At 44.6% G+C, this 17,500-nt stretch overlaps 1 protein-coding gene across 1 annotated transcript in view; it reads right to left on the bottom strand.

Annotated features, from left to right (window-relative positions):
- Positions 1 to 17,500, bottom strand: part of LOC143140464 (zinc finger protein 704-like) — a 109,749-nt gene that overhangs the window by 1,893 nt on the left and 90,356 nt on the right. Inside the window, exons 7-12 of the mRNA XM_076301384.1 lie at positions 14,614 to 14,651; positions 13,031 to 13,303; positions 5,463 to 5,563; positions 4,864 to 5,179; positions 4,318 to 4,443; positions 4,092 to 4,195 (exon numbers count right to left, since the gene is read on the bottom strand). Coding sequence (XP_076157499.1) covers positions 4,092 to 4,195; positions 4,318 to 4,443; positions 4,864 to 5,179; positions 5,463 to 5,563; positions 13,031 to 13,303; positions 14,614 to 14,651 — 958 coding nt within the window. The remainder of the gene's footprint in view (positions 1 to 4,091; positions 4,196 to 4,317; positions 4,444 to 4,863; positions 5,180 to 5,462; positions 5,564 to 13,030; positions 13,304 to 14,613; positions 14,652 to 17,500) is intronic.

Genomic DNA, 17,500 nt, shown 5'->3' with positions numbered 1-17,500 from the left:
GGCTATAATCTGCATAAGGTGTGCGGTCATGAATATCAGAAATTCAGTATTTTCTGTTTTTATATCAGGATACAATATAATACAGATATACAATAATATATTCTATCTGGTGTTCAAGGCTCTCGAAATGTTATTTCATAAAATGTTATTTCATCAATGCTCCAAATTAGTGTGTGCGTGTTTGTATGGGTGTGTGTTTGTGTGTGTGCATGTTTGTATGGGTGTGTGTGTGTGTGTGTGCATGTTTGTATGTGTGTGTGTGTGTGCGTGTTTGTATGGGTGTGTGTTTGTGTGTGTGCATGTTTGTATGGGTGTGTGTGTGTGTGTGTGCATGTTTGTATGTGTGTGTGTGTGTGTGCGTGTTTGTATGGGTGTGTGTTTGTGTGTGTGCGTGTTTGTATGTGTGTGTGTGTGTGTGTGTGTGTGCATGTTTGTATGTGTGTGTGTGTGTGTGCATGTTTGTATGTGTGTGTGTGTGTGTGTGTGTGCGTGTTTGTATGAGGGGCCGTCTAGGCCTTAATTCATACTTGGTCTTACACACACTATCATAATCTTGCACATACACCACTATACTCATGCACACTCACTATTATAGTCATTTTACATGTATGTATGAGAGGGTATAGTCGTGTATGTGAGAGAGTATAGTAGTGTATGTGAAGGAGTATAGTAGTGAATGTGAGACAGTATAGTAGTGTATGTGAGAGAGTATGTGAGAGAGTTTAGTACTATATGTGAGAGAATATAGTAGTGTATGTGAGAGACTATAGTAGTGTATGTGAGAGACTATAGTAGTGTATGTGAGAGAGTATAGTCGTATATGTGAGAGACTATAGTAGTGTATGTGAGAGAGTATAGTAGTGCATGTGAGAGAGTTTGGTAGTGTATGTGAGAGAGTATAGTAGTGTATGTGAGAGAGAGTTTAGTAGTGTATGCGAGAGAGTATACTAGTGTATGCAAGAGAGTATAGTAGTGTATGTGAGAGAGTTTAGTAGTGTATGTGAGAGAGTATAATAGTGTATGCGAGAGAGTTTAGTAGTGTATGCGAGAGAGTTTAGTAGTGTATGCGAGAAGGTATAGTAGTGAATGCAAGAGAGTATAGTAGTGAATGTGAGAGAGTATAGTGGCGTATGCGAGAGAGTATAGTAGTATATGTGAGAGAGTATAGTGGTGTATGTGAGAGAGTATAGTGGTGTGTGTGAGAGAGTTTGCATGAAACGGAAGGAGTTTGATTTCTCAGTTCCTGATTGGTTTGTCAATGTCACTTCTCTCTAGCTAGCCAATTAAAATCAAGGAAGGGGCGGGACCTACACTGTCAACAATGTTCGTGGTTCGTACTACTAGTGATGGAGGAAAAAATCAGCCAACTCCTATGTGACTAAATATTAAACTACTTCTGCAAACCGAATGCAAATTAGGCTACAAAGACATGAGGGGTGCCTATTCTATTGTAATAGGCTACCAGATTTCTTTTGTCTGACGAAGTCATATTTTAGTGAACTGAGATCTGAAAGATTGCTGCCATTGCAGTTAGCTAGTTAGCTAGCATTCCAGAAACATTCCAAAAAGGACATGCATTACAGTTTGGCTGGCAGACGTTTTTGGTAACCTTGTCTGCTGTTGCCAGTGACTCGTGAGCCTGTGTCCACATCGCTATTTTTGCACTGACAGCCAAAGATTCTAGAACAGAGCTCCAGACAGCGCTCCTTTCAGAGTGCTGCAGGTCAAGTGTTTATTGTTGCTAGGTTACCAAACTATCTACCAGCAGCATGTCGTTGCTGCCTGGCTTAATGCTAACTAACTAGCTAACTGAAATGGCAATCTTTCAGGACTCAGTTCACTAAAATATGACTTCGCCAGACAAAAGGAGCTGGCATTACAATAGAATATGTCACCCCTTGTGTCTTTGTAATTTGCATTCGGTTTGCAGTAGTAGTTTAATATTTAGTCACATAGCTGCTAGGACTTGGCTGGTTTTTTCCTCCACCTCTAACGTTATACGAACTGTGTTGACAGTGTAAATGCTAGTTCTAGGTCCCGCAGCAATTTTTCAGGACTCAGTTCACTAAAATATGACTTCGCCAGACAAAAGGAGCTGGTAGCCTATGCAATTACAATAGAATAGGCACCCCTCATGTCTTTGTAGCCTAATTTGCATTCGGTTTGCAGTAGAAGTTTAATATTTAGTCACATAGGAGTTGGCTGATTTTTTCCTCGACCACTAGGTCTACACGACCCACGAACATTGTTGACAGTGTAGGTCCCGCCCCTTCCTTGATTTTAATTGGCTAGCTAGAGAAAAGTGACATTGACAAACCAATCAGGAACTGAGAAATCAAACTCCTTCCGTTTCATGCAAACTCCCTATCGTTTCATGCAAACTCTCTCACACACACCACTATACTCTCTCACATACACCACTATACTCTCTCACATATACTACTATACTCTCTCGTATTCACCACTATACTCTCTCACATATACTACTATACTCTCTCGCATTCACCACTATACTCTCTCACATTCACTACTATACTCTCTTGCATTCACTACTATACCTTCTCGCATACACTACTAAACTCTCTCGCATACACTATTATACTCTCTCGCATACACTACTAAACTCTCTCACACACACCACTATACTCTCTCACATACACCACTATACTCTCTCACATATACTACTATACTCTCTCGTATTCACCACTATACTCTCTCACATATACTACTATACTCTCTCGCATTCACCACTATACTCTCTCACATTCACTACTATACTCTCTTGCATTCACTACTATACCTTCTCGCATACACTACTAAACTCTCTCGCATACACTATTATACTCTCTCGCATACACTACTAAACTCTCTCGCATACACTACTATACTCTCTTGCATACACTAGTATACTCTCTCGCATACACTACTAAACTCTCTCTCACATACACTACTATACTCTCTCACATACACTACCAAACTCTCTCACATACACTACTATAGTCTCTCACATACACTACTATAGTCTCTCACATATACGACTATACTCTCTCACATACACTACTATAGTCTCTCACATACACTACTATAGTCTCTCACATATACTACTATATTCTCTCACATATACTACTAAACTCTCTCACATACACTACTATACTCTCTCACATACACTACTATACTCTTTACTCTCTCACATACACTACTATACTCTCTCACATTTACTACTATACTCCTTCACATACACTACTATACTCTCTCACATACACGACTATACCCTCTCATACATACATGTAAAATGACTATAATAGTGAGTGTGCATGAGTATAGTGGTGAATGTGCAAGGTTATGATAGTGTGTGTAAGACCAAGTATGAATTAAGGCCTAGACGGCCCCTCATATGTGTGTGCGTGTTTGTATGGGTGTGTGTGTGTGTGTGTGCGTGTTTGTATGGGTGTGTGTGTGTGTGTGTGCATGTTTGTATGTGTGTGTGTGTGTGTGTGTGCATGTTTGTATGTGTGTGTGTGTGTGTGTGTGCATGTTTGTATGTGTGTGTGTGTGTGTGTGTGCGTGTTTGTATGGGTGTGTGTTTGTGTGTGTGCGTGTTTGTATGTGTGTGTGTGTGTGTGTGTGTGCGTGTTTGTATGGGTGTGTGTGTGTGTGTGTGTGCATGTTTGTATGTGTGTGTGTGTGTGTGTGCAGGTCCTTGCCTCACTGCTCACTGCTTCACCTCACTGTGTGTTCACTGTGTGCTGAGTGTGTTTCACTAATTCACGGATTGGGATAAATGCAGAGACCAAATTTCCCTCACGTTATTAAAAGAGTATATATACTTATGCTATCCTATACTAATAACCTGTAATAATGTATATGACCCCATCCTATATATCCTATCCTATACTATACTAATAACCTGTAATAATGTATATGACCTCATCCTATACTTATACTATACTATACTAATAACCTGTAATAATGTATATGACCCCATCCTATACTTATACTAAACTGAATCATGAGTTTGGTGTATCGTTACAGCCCATGTGTGTGTGTGTGTGTGTGTGTGTGTGTGTGTGTGCGTGTGTGTGTGTGGTTACCTGAGTGAGCTGGTGGCCCTGGGTGGTGAGGACAGAGCAGTGATGGTGTGTGAGCGCTGTTGTTGTTCTCCAAATCCCTGTGAGCGAGTGTGTGTGGGGGAGGCCTGCAACACCAACAAGAACACACACAGCTAGACACACTGAGAGAGAGTGTAACTGTGTGTGTGTGTGTGTGTTTGTGTGTGTGTGTGTGTGTGTGTGTGTGTGTGTGTGTGTGTGTACTCACGGATCTGCCAGTAAAAGTGACGGGTGGGGACTGCCAGGAGATGCTGATGCTGGAGTTGGTTGTCGGGGTGAAGCTGAAGCTGCTGGAGGTGGAGGTGGAGGAGGGGATGCTCACGGGTGCAGTGGCCTGGAGGAGACAGCAGGGGGCGACAGACAGTCAGCAATGTACACACTCACAGCCCTAACAACCCAGCAAGCACAGGGGCCCTGTGTACACACTCACAGCCCTAACAACCCAGCAACCCAGCAGGCACAGCCCTAACAACCCAGCAAGCACAGGGGCCCTGTGTACACACTTACAGCCCTAACAACCCAACAACCCAGCAAGCACAGGGGCCCTGTGTACACACTCACAGCCCTAACAACCCAGCAGGCACAGCCCTAACAACCCAGCCGGCACAGGAGCCGTGTGTACACACTAACATCCTGGACAGTCCAGGTCGTACTACATATTTGTTCCATCCCCTAACTAAACCAGATGATTCTACACAGCTCTCTCTCTCTCTCTCTCTCTCTCTCTCTGTGTGTGTGTGTGTGTGTGTCTCACCTGGTAGGCGTGGTCAGCGTGCACCAGGTACAGGGCGCTGGGGGCGGAGCGACTCAGAGGTGTGCTGTTGCCGCCGGCGATGCAGGCTCCAGATTCCCCTTTGACCCCGTTGGTAGCGTGTGTGTGGGGGTGTGTGTCTCCCTTCCGATGGTGCGGCTCTGGGGGCAGCGCCCCTCCCGGGGGGGTCGGTCCGCCAGAGGGCGGGGCTACAGTGGACAGCCCCCCCAAACCCTCCGCCACGGTGTCGGTGTTGAGCTTGATCTCCGTGTAGTAGAAGTCCTCCTCTCCATCACTGCACTCTGACTCACAGTTACGCCTGAGATGCAAACCAGTGTGCTAGAGTTAGGGGTGTGTGTGTGTGTGTGAGAGAGTGTGTGTATATATAAGTGTGTAAATGTGTGTGTGTGTGTGTGTTTGAGAGAGTGTGTGTATATATAAGTGTGTAAATGTGTGTGTGTGTGTGTGTGTATATGTGTGTGTGTATATATATGTAAGTGTGTGTGTTTGAGAGAGTGTGTGTATATATAAGTGTGTAAATGTGTGTGTGTGTGTATATGTGTGTGTGTGTGTATGTGTGTGTGTGTGTGTGTGTGTCTTACCCAAGGTGGATAGTGCGAATATGTCTCTGAATGCCTGCTGCTGTGCTCAGCACTTTCCCGCAGTTCTTCCACAGGCACTTGAACATCACCTTCATGGAGTTCTGCAACACACACACACACACACACACACAGTTAGACCTACGCATTTGTCTTTCTGGGGGTTGATTACTTGGTTGGTTTTCAAGAGGGGTGCCAGTGTCCTGGGGCTGAATAGTGATGTTAGTTCTGTTGGTTGTTTCTTGCTGCAGCCTATGGACCAACTGGATGAGGGGACTCTTTTCCGTGTGCAATTCTTGGCTGTTTAGGTCTTTAAAGTGATAAGACGTGGGGTCGCATGTTTAGGTCTTTGAAGTTATAAGACGTGGGGTCGCATGTTTAGGTCTCTGAAGTGATAAGACGTGGGGTCGCATGTTTAGGTCTCTGAAGTGATAAGACGTGGGGTCGCATGTTTAGGTCTCTGAAGTGATAAGACGTGGGGTCGCATGTTTAGGTCTTTGAAGTGATAAGACGTGGGGTCGCATGTTTAGGTCTTTGAAGTGATAAGACGTGGGGTCGCATGTTTAGGTCTTTGAAGTGATAAGACGTGGGGTTGCATGTTTAGGTCGTGGGGTCGCATGTTTAGGTCTTTAAAGTGATAAGACGTGGGGTTGCATGTTTAGGTCGTGGGGTCGCTGTGAGGCCAAACCCAAGAGCAGAGCCTATCTGTTAAGGCACTCGATAGGCTATAAGGAGCTGTGTGCGCCTGGAAAGACAATAGAAGATGCTTTCTGAATAGCACAGCGAAGACGGCTCTGGTCATCCCATACCCTCCCCCCACTTCCTGTAGCCTACCATTATATCGCTGTATCGCTGTGTGGGGCGGAAGCTGCACTGAATACAACAGGAAAGCCCTGCAGCGCATAGTGAACACAGCTGGAAGGATTATTGGTGCTTCACTCCCCTCCCTGAAGGACATTTACACCACCCACCTCACCCGCAAGGCGACCAAAATTGTGAGTGATGCAAGTCACCCCGCTCACAATCTGTTTGATCTACTGCCCTCTGGGAAGAGGTACAGAAGCCTGCGCTCCCGCACTACCAGACTCACCAACAGCTTCATACACCAAGCTGTTAGGATGCTGAACTCTCTCCCTCCTCTCCCCCCTCCACCCTCAGCTACATAACATCCTGGACATTGGACCCACAATGGCCGCCTGCACCACTCCACTTGCACACTTGTACACTTTGCAACTTGTTGCTGTTGTCCTGAAAACACAACACTTCTGCTGCTCTTACATAACTTGCACCACTATGCCACTTTATTTCTTACTTAGGTCAAACAGAACTACCTCAGCCTCTTATTGGCCTGACTTTGCACTAGTATTTTATTTTATTGACTGTCTATGCACAATTTCAACCAAATTTTGCTGCTCTTATTTTTTCATTATATGTGCCCTCTTATTTACTTATTTACTTACTTTTTTGTTTACTTGAATGTTATGTTTGTCTGTGGACTTAAAATTGGTAAAATATGTCTTGTCTCCACCGTGGGATAGTGAGAAACGTAATTTCGATCTCTTTGTATGTCTGGAACATGTGAAGAAATTGACAATAAAGCTGACTTTGACTTTGACTTTGATTATGACTTTGCCGTTTTGGGACATTAAGCTTTTTCACGTTAAGCCCCCCTCCCCCACCCCCTTCTTTCACAAGCAGTGGGGGAGCGCGGGGCACAAAGTAACACTTTTTGGTAGACAAAGGAGGGTTCTCCGCGCTTCTGTCGTTTGGCCACAATCCGGTGCAACCAGGCCAGGACAGATAGTTTAGAGCAGGGGTGTCAAACTCATTTTCATAGAGGGCCACATCATTGAATTTATAGGTTACTGAGGGCCACATAATCGGCGAACATGTGCATGGTGCAACCATGAAATCGGTATTGCAGTATGGCTTATTCAAAATTGGTGTGTAATGGTCCTAACCACTTTAAAACAGTGTGGCTGAAATAAAAAACAAACAGCCTACAACAGTAACATTTTCAAATGCAACTTCTAGGCCTACAGTATTAGTTAACTGATCAATATGCATTCATGGACTGACATTGATGAGAATAAACTGCAGTCAATAATGTGCATAACAATGTCCATAACGCATATCACCACTAAAATTAACTGTGGCTAAGAAAGGTACTGTGTGTGTGTGTGTGTGTGTGTGAGAGAGAGAGAGAGAGAGAGAGCTATGGTACGTACACCCACCCACCCCCGCAAAAACAAATTCACGCGTGTACAATATTTGTCCGTTTCCCGGTTTTAGGTCTGTGCATTGCAAAAAAAGTAGCCTACATAGCATAACAATATCCACATGCAATAATACAACAACGTCTACGATGACCTATTCATTTGGACAAATTGATACAGCCCTATAGCTAAAGTTACCTTTAGTTTTGTTCTAGCGTACCGTGACGTCTGGCTTTAAACAGCTGTAATCTAACGTTCTGACAAGCACACAAATTGCCTACCTTGTTCTTGCCCATCTGGAATAACTCCTCTAGCTTTGCTGCCTCCATCCTTTCTGTTTTTCGTTGTTTAAACTTGTGATATCCATAACTTGTGAATTAGCCCAAAATTGTGTGCTGATAACCATATATAGATAGCCGAGTAAAAGAAAACAACAAGTAGCCTAGTTGTGCCTGCATGCGTATTTTGTCTTTAAAGTTTAATAATGTTCTGCACCTTTTACTAAAGAATAAAGAAAATTAAGAAGACATCTGAGCTGCACCAGCGTCTCTCCTTCTCTCTAACACTTTTTGGCTTTGGCTAAATATTTCTAAAATCATTTGAGTTTCACTAGTCACATGTTTGAACAAGCAACACTTGTTATTGAACTAATAACAGACGTGTGTCGAAAATTGACTTTATTTTCCATACGGAGAAATAACATATGCAGGGTCTACCAAGGTCAATCTTGCCAAAAAAGCCCTCAAACCTGAAAACACATGAGGCAAAAGTGCAAAAAATCACAAAACTAACTAAACTAACACGCGCATATTTTTGTATTGCAATCATTGTAGCCTACAGTTGTAACAGCGCGTAACAGTCGTTTTACTCCCCGTATGCGCTCATTGTAAAGAACATTTAACGTGTCCCAAAAACAGCTATCAATTAATCACCAAACGTCTTATAAACAACTATTGCCAGGAGCAACACCTTGCAAAAAATGATAACAATAGGCCTTTATATGGCTCTGCTCCTGCCTAGATTCGAACTCAGAACTGCCTGAAAGTTGCAGACCTGCTCTGGAAATACGTGCATTAACCCACTCGACCGTCAGACAACGATATCTGCTACGAGTAGGCCTATTGGGTAGGACTGTAGCCTACACTGGTTGCTGTGGCACAGTCTTGAGTGACCGAATACGTTTTCCTTTGTCATATGAATGTTGTCATTTTGTTAACATTACTGTTAAGGAGATGCTGTAGGCAAAGTCTATATTTCAACCTTGTTAGTGTAGTAAAAAAAATCAGAACTATTCACAAGGTTTCTGGGCAGCATATTTATGTTCTGTTAGCAAGCGAACTTCTCATGACTACCGACAAAGTAGCCTACTGCCAGCTGACGAAGCTCTCATTTTAAAACATTACTGAGAGACATGCACTGTACAATCAAGAAATCTTGCCACTGAATCCAAAACTATGTTTAACATCATGTACAAAGCTTAGGCTACAGTGGACTAGCATGTTGCAGGGGCTGCTAAAAACACAGAGAAACGCACTGAAAACTCGGCCAATCACAGCCCTTGCTGTCGAATGCGCCGTCCGGTTCGACCGTGGAATGCCACAGCAGACTATGCTGCCCCCAAGCGGCTGCAGTTGTACTTATATTTCACCCAGCTGCGTGAATCACCTTGATCGTGAATGAAGTGTCAATTTTTAACTGGGACCCACTGTAGGTCTCTGAAGTGATAAGACGTGGGGTCGCATGTTTAAGATGTGGGGTCGCATGTTTAGGTCTTTGAAGTGATAAGACGTGGGGTCGCATGTTTAAGATGTGGGATCGCATGTTTAAGTCGTGGGGTCGCATGTTTAAGATGTGGGGTCGCATGGGGTCGCATGTTTAAGATGTTGGGTCGCATGTTTAGGTCTCTGAAGTGATAAGACGTGGGGTCGCATGTTTAGGTCGTGGGGTCGCATGTTTAGGTCGTGGGGTCGCATGTTTAAGACGTGGGGTCGCATGTTACGGTCTCTGAAGTGATAAGTCGTGGGGTCGCATGTTTAGGTCTCTAAGTCGTGGGGTCGCATGTTTAAGACGTGGGGTCGCATGTTACGGTCTCTGAAGTGATAAGTCGTGGGGTCGCATGTTTAAGATGTGGGGTCTAGGGCTGTGCCGATAGACGATATCATCGTCCATCGTGATGGTTGACAGGCATCACGATGGAAAGCAACCCTCTTATTCAAATAATCCTGACTGTGACGTGAATGTGTAGCCTAATTGTCTTTTTGTAGCCTACATTTCTCGCAGGCCTATAGCCTACATTGGACGTAATAGGTAGCCTAATGTTTTAGCAGAAAATATAGATTTATTATTGTTAGGCTACGACTAGGACATTCAGGCGCTCAAATGTTTTTGCAAGGCTACAGTGAGCGCCAAATGCGTCCTTCTCCTCTGTGTTAAAATAAACCATTTCTTTTGTTAATTATAGGATCAAAAGGTAGCCTATTCGTCTTTCACTGTAAGGCTTGTATTTCATGCATTTAGCAAAAGTCCCAGACAGCAGCGGAGTGGTAATCGGGATTCGTTATTTGTAAAAGTGTTTTTACTTCGCCCTCCTATATAGCCTGGACTGCGCGATCGCAGCCCTTTACTTTCACTTCCCACCGCCCTCAGTCAGCATAGACGGTAGCCTGATAATGTGGGATGCTGCATAGTACTAAGATTTTAAATGAGTGACCACGATAGTAGTCTTAAAGGAATTATCCGGAGTAAAATGCACTTCAGATCGATTTCCGGATGATTGGGGGTACATACGTTGAGTTGACATCAAAATTATGTCATTTGGATGTGTTTTGAGAAAGTTCGATTGTACCGTTTTCAGTCACAACTCGTAGCCTGGAAGTGAGCGGGGCATTTCAATTGCGCCGCTACAAAACGATATTTTTGTACCTCTTCTACAGTTCCAAACAACATAACACTTACGTGGTAGTGAGTAGAGGGTCCCTAAAGCCAAACCAAAGTATCCCGAGGTCTTTATGTGGTCGTATAGAGAGTCCAGAATGAATTTCATCAAGCCAGTACCTTTCCGGAAATGTTGCCATCTTTGCCGCCACCTTGAGGGGAAAGTCCGTAGGAGTCTTATTGCTGAGTGTGTTGCAACACGCTCTGGAAACTCACAATTTCGTCGCCGTTTAAAAAAAAAAAAAAAAACATAGTCCAGTATTTCTTTCGAAATTGAAATGAAGTTGTATGGACTGGACTATGTTTTTTTTTTTTTTAAACGGCGACAAAATTGTGAATTTCCAGAGCGTGTTACACAGCAATAAGACTCCTACGGACATTTCCGGAAAGGTACTGGCTTGATGAAATTCATTCTGGACTCTCTATTCGACCACATAAAGACCTCGGGATACTTCGGTTTGGCTTTAGGGACCCTCTACTCACTACCACGTAAGTGTTATGTTGTTTGGAACTGTAGAAGAGGTATAAAAATAGCGTTTTGTAGCGGCGCAATTGAAATGCCCCGCTCACTTCCAGGCTACGAGTTGAGACTGAAAACGGTACAATCGAACCTTTTCAAAACACATCCGAATGGCATAATTTTGATGTCAACTCAACGTATGTACCCCCAATCATCCGGAAATCGATCTAAAATGCATTTTACTCCAGATAATTCCTTTAAGTCGCTTTTTTGCTGGGCCCAGCGAAGGCTGGCAATGTGTAATATTCCGCTGGTTGGTGCACACGCAAGTGTTCAGATTGATTGTCTATCCGTCTTTCACAATAATTTTCTTGGAGCAGACACAACTTCGGTAGCCTGGTCAGTATGTCTTCCCACCCCCCCCACGATATCATCGTCCATCACAATGTTTTACTGTACACATCGTCAAATGCCAATTTAGGCGACATCGTCAGACCCTAGTGGGGTCGCATGTTTAAGTCGTGGGGTCGCATGTTTAAGACGTGGGGTTGCATGTTTAAGACGTGGGGTCGCATGTTTAGGTCTCTAAAGTGATAAGTCGTGGGGTCGCATGTTTAAGTCGTGGGGTCGCATTGCTCAATGTGGCCAGAATCTGATGAAGTGTTTGATGTGGAGTCGCATCTCTTTCCCTTTTTTAATAAAAGGGGGTATTGGCCTAATTCTGCTTTTTTTCTCTCTCTCTCCATCCCTCCCTTCTCTCCCTCTCTCCTTCTCTCTCTCTGGATGTTCTCCTCGGCAACAGACATGTCTAAATGTGGGACATGTAGTGCAGGCATCTCCTGTGTGTGCTGTGATTTAATCTAGTAGGTATACTGTGGTGTAGTCTAGTTAGCTGTAGTGGGTATACTGTAATGTAGTCTAGTTAACTGTAGTGGGTATACTGTGGTGTAGTCTAGTTAGCTGTAGTGGGTATACTGTAATGTAGTCTAGTTAACTGTAGTGGGTATACTGTGATGTAGTAGTTAGCTGTAGTGGGTATACTGTGATGTAGTATAGTTAGCTGTAGTGGGTATACTGTGATGTAGTATAGTTAGCTGTAGTGGGTATACTGTGATGTAGTCTAGTTAGCTGTAGTGGGTATACTGTGATGTAGTCGAGTTAGCTGTAGTGGGTATACTGTGATGTAGTAGTTAGCTGTAGTGGGTATACTGTGATGTAGTCTAGTTAGCTGTAGTGGGTATACTGTGATGTAGTCGAGTTAGCTGTAGTGGGTATACTGTGATGTAGTAGTTAGCTGTAGTGGGTATACTGTGGTGTAGTATAGTTAGCTGTAGTGGGTATACTGTGATGTAGTCTAGTTAGCTGTAGTGGGTATACTGTGGTGTAGTCTAGTTAGCTGTAGTGGGTATACTGTGGTGTAGTATAGTTAGCTGTAGTGGGTATACTGTGATGTAGTAGTTAGCTGTAGTGGGTATACTGTGATGTAGTAGTTAGCTATAGTGGGTATACTGTGGTGTAGTAGTTAGCTGTAGTGGGTATACTGTGATGTAGTAGTTAGCTGTAGTGGGTATACTGTGGTGTAGTAGTTAGCTGTAGTGGGTATACTGTGATCAACCCCAAATGTTAATACTTATCTTTGCCTATTTTAAGTGGGTATACGGAGATGGTGATGCTGTTGGTATATGGGTATACTGTATAGTCCTGCGTATCACATAGACTACACCACTGTGTGTGTGTGTGTGTGGGGGGTGTGTGTGTACAATTTGGGCGTCATTAAGGTGTGGGGAGTGGCATCAGACTCACTGGGCAGAGACTTGTATGTGTATGTGGGGGTCTGTGTGTGTGTGTGTGTGCGCATGTGTCCTAAACATGTCCACTCTCTGTACTAACTAACACACACACACACACCCGATCATGAGGGACTGCTTCACCTTGCACTTGCATGTGATTTGTTGGCTCACCTTGCGCTTGCGCGGGATTGGCTCGTCAAACAGGAGGCTGCTGCTGTCGTGGTCGTCCAGCGTGTCGTCGGGGGCGACAGCGCCGAGGCTCGGCATGCGGAAGGGCTTGAGGCTGTCGGCTGACAGGGGTGGTGACGGAGTGGACGGGTTGGACTGGTCACTCGGCGCACTCCAACTCCAGTAGCCACTGCTGCTGTAGCTCGACCCCTCCTTCCAGGAGCCACTCAGACCGTCTAGGGGAGAGAGGGAGAGAAACACGTTAGATACGCATGTCTGTGGGAGGAAAGAGAGAGGAGAGAGGAGAGAGAGAGGGAGAGAGAGAGGGCAGGGGAGAGAGAGAGGGGGGGGCAGAGAGAGAGGAGAGAGAGAGCAGGGTAGAGAGGAGAGAGAGGGGGGGCAGAGAGAGAGGAGAGAGAGAGGAGAGAGGAGAGAGGGAGAGAAACACGTTAGATACGCATGTCTGTGGGAGGAAAGAGAGAGAGAGAGAGGAGAGAGAGAGGGAGAGAGAGAGGGCAGGGGAGAGAGAGAGGGGGGGGCAGAGAGAGAGGAGAGAGAGAGCAGGGTAGAGAGGAGAGAGAGGGGGGGCAGAGAGAGAGGAGAGAGAGAGCAGGGTAGAGAGGAGAGAGAGGGGGGGCAGAGAGAGAGGAGAGAGAGAGGAGAGAGGAGAGAGGGAGAGAAACACGTTAGATACGCATGTCTGTGGGAGGAAAGAGAGAGAGAGAGAGGAGAGAGGAGAGAGAGAGAGAGAGAGGGCAGGGGAGAGAGAGAGGGGGGGGCAGAGAGAGAGGAGAGAGAGAGGAGAGAGGAGAGAGAGAGAGAGGGAGAGGGAGGGCAGGGGAGAGAGAGAGGGGGGGGCAGAGAGAGAGGGAGAGAGGAGAGAGGGAGAGAGAGAGGGAGAGAGATGGCAGGGCAGAGAGAGAGGAGAGAGAGCGGGGGGGGGGGCGTAACTAAACTATACTATATACTAAAACTTAACTCTACCATACTATACTATAACTAAACTCTACTATACTATACCTAAACTCTACTATACTATACCTAAACTCTACTATGCTATACTATAACTAACGCCTATGCAAATAGGCAAAACGGAGGAAGTTATAACACATTAACACATCACTATATGAATGTTAAAGGGGTGGTTCAGGATTTTGGACATAGGACCTCATTTCCAAGTTAGCAAGTGTGATATTTATCAGTGGAGACCATTTTTGACACGTTTCATTCAGTCCTTCTAATTGCAGAGTTTGCAGGTGCTAGGCTAGCGCAAGTCATCAGTATGTGTTAGCCTGCCACTAAAAACAGTCTTACCCACTCCAAAGTACACCTAATTCACAGATTGGGATAAATGCAGAGACCAAATTTCCCTCACGGGATCAAACAAATATATAATACTTATATACTATACTAAAGTTAGCTTGCTACTATAACTTAAACTTAACCTCAGACTTATTTGCTGGTAACAGTAACTAGGTCAATGGATTTTAATGTGTCTATTTCTCGATACAAAATCTAAGCAAGAAAAGGCCAAACAAATAAGATTAATATTTTGGCATCACAGTGGGGTTTGCCATTCTGAGTACCGTTTCGATAACACAGTCTATTGTTTCTGTGGTGAGCGCTGCAGACACAGGCGACACCGAGCGTTATGGCGGTGAAATGCACCGCGATGCAAAGCAACCCGACGCAGAACCATAAAATGGTCACGACGCCGTAGGAGTGGTGGCGTAGCTACGTCGTGGAGTTGACGCAGAAGCATGTTGAACCCTTTAGTAGATATCCTTTGGTTGAAAATAAATCTTTTCTTTTCTTTCCTCTAAATTCCATGTGTTGCGACTCTCGCTGGTAACTTTGTTAACTTATCCAGCAAACTATTAAAAATTCACGACTGTAACAAAACACTGCAACTCTCGCTCTTCCTCCCTCCCTCTCTCTCTTCCTCCCTCCCTCTCTCTCCCTCTCTCTTCATGATTAAGCAGAGCTTTTGCCCTCCAACTAGTCCATCTTCCGGATTAGGCTGCGTCCTACGTGCTCAGCACAAAGACACAGAGGGCCTCGTTAACACACAGCAATGAGGGTCATTCCTTATAACCTTTAACCTTTAACCTTATCCTCTTGCATGACAGATCAGTATTTGGACCTCGTGTTTATCACACTAGTTGTGTACAGTACACCCCCCCCCCCCAACACACACACACACACTCTTATCTTTAGCACTAGTTGTGTACAGCCATTTACATACCCACAGACACACACACACACACACACACACACACACACACACACACACACTTTTTATTACAGCAAAATATTTATTTTGTGTTCTATGTTTTGGAACTTTTACTTTCTTGTTTATTGGAACTAACAAGATTCCCCCGTCAACACCAATGTGACGGAACAAATTCTAGACAAAAAGTCATATTACAGAAAGAATGAAATTGCAATTCCCACTGACGGATACTTATACTGTGGTCAAATACTGTTACATCTAAAATTTGCCTAAAATATTCTTAAGAGACTTAAACTAGAAAACATCCGAGATAAAAATGATCAATTGAACAGCAACATGAGAGATGGAATGTCACTAGAACCCCCTAACCACGTGCACTCACTCACTAGAACCCCCTAACCACGTGCACTCACTCACTAGAACCCCACCCCCTAACCACGTGCACTCACTCACTAGAACCCCACCCCCTAACCACGTGCACTCACTCGGACTCCCTCGCGCTCAAACGGGAATCCCGACTGGCCCCTTTAAACCACCACAGAGCCTCATTGTGGGAGGCAGGGCAGACGGCAGACAGACAGACGTGCCGCTGAACTGCTGGGGGTAGTTATGGAGAGGCAAACTATCATCACTAGAGATTTAGGAGCCTGCACATGGAATTAAAATAGTGATGATTTAGAAACCTGTGTGAGGGTCGTAAAACGACTTCTGAACGTCACATTTATCAAGAGAGGTTAGGAAATGGGCCCAGTAATGAGGACGAACAGTAGCCAGGCCTAACATTCTGACAACATGCTGAACATACAAGGACACTGCGACAGTGTAGCAGTGTAGTGTAGTAGTTACTTGGGAATGGGAGAGCTGTAGGCTATTTTTATAAATAAGATGTTGTAGCCTACCACGAAGTCCAGGCCTAAATATTATAGGCTACTGGTTAAAATATCTAATGACTAAATAAACTAGCTGACTTTATACTTTATACTAAACATGGTATTGTAGCCCATCCTAACGTTAAAAGCTTGCCCGCAGTAATGAAAAACTACTTTAGTTTGTTAAGTTAATGAAACAAGCAAGAAACACAGTAACGAAGTGCGAGTAATTTTTCCTTCAAATTAGAAAATTGGTTGACATACAAATCAAATCCTTAGCCTAACAGTGCACAGACTAAGCGTGGACGAGCAGTGTCCAACGTGACGAAACAACACAACGAACGCTAAAACAAGTAGCCATGTCAGATTGACCCGTGCTACATCCGTTTGTTCCGGACAATACCGTTTTCCAGATTCAGGGAGGCTCTCACTCTGTCTCTGTAGCAATAAAAAAAGCAATAACTACCTTGTATTCTGATCATCATCATCATCATCATCATCATGACCGTGGAGCTGGAGGTCAGCTCGGCTGTGAGGAAGCTAACGTTAGCAAGAGAAGCATTAAGCAAAGTAAACGGAAACCTAGGGCTGGACCGAACATGCTGAAATGACCGTGTTGATTTTTTCGAGGCACATAGCAGCAAGGGGTTAGACAAGCGCTTCGACAGAAAAATACAAGTTGGTAAAGCAGCCTAAATCTCTGCAGCTGTAGGCTATTAAACCCTGTAAACTAATAGCGAAGCAGCAAACAGTGTCCATGGCAACAGTGCAACAGAGTGACCCGCAGGCCTGTGGTCAGCAGCCTTGAAAGAAATCAACCAATTGCAGGCGTGTGCGTAGCAGGGGTGTGCGTAGCAGGGGTGTGACGAGTGGATCTGCTGAGCGGGAAGTCAGCTGGTTGAGAGATCAGCTGATTGGGGGACTTTAACCTCAGGTTTCCTGATTTGATTTGATTTTGTCACACATAGACACACACACACACACACACACACACACAAACACACACATACACACGCACACACACACACACACACACATACACACACACACACACACACATAGACACACACACACATGCACACACACACACATACATAGACACACACACACATGCACGCGCACACACATAGACACACACACACATGCACGCGCACACACATAGACACACACACACATGCACACACACGCACACACACACACGCACACACGCACACACATACACACGCACACACACACACACACACACATACACACACACACACACACACATAGACACACACACACATGCACACACACACACATACATAGACACACACACACATGCACGCGCACACACATAGACACACACACACATGCACGCGCACACACATA

This window comes from Alosa pseudoharengus, unplaced genomic scaffold (genome assembly GCF_046254945.1).
Source record: "Alosa pseudoharengus isolate Yale_2024_CS ecotype anadromous, Long Island Sound unplaced genomic scaffold, YU_APseudo_1.1 YU_APseudo_1.1_scf_23, whole genome shotgun sequence".
Taxonomy (NCBI): domain Eukaryota; kingdom Metazoa; phylum Chordata; class Actinopteri; order Clupeiformes; family Clupeidae; genus Alosa; species Alosa pseudoharengus.
Note: the sequence above shows the minus strand (reverse complement) of the source record. Positions and strands in the feature narration are given on the sequence as shown.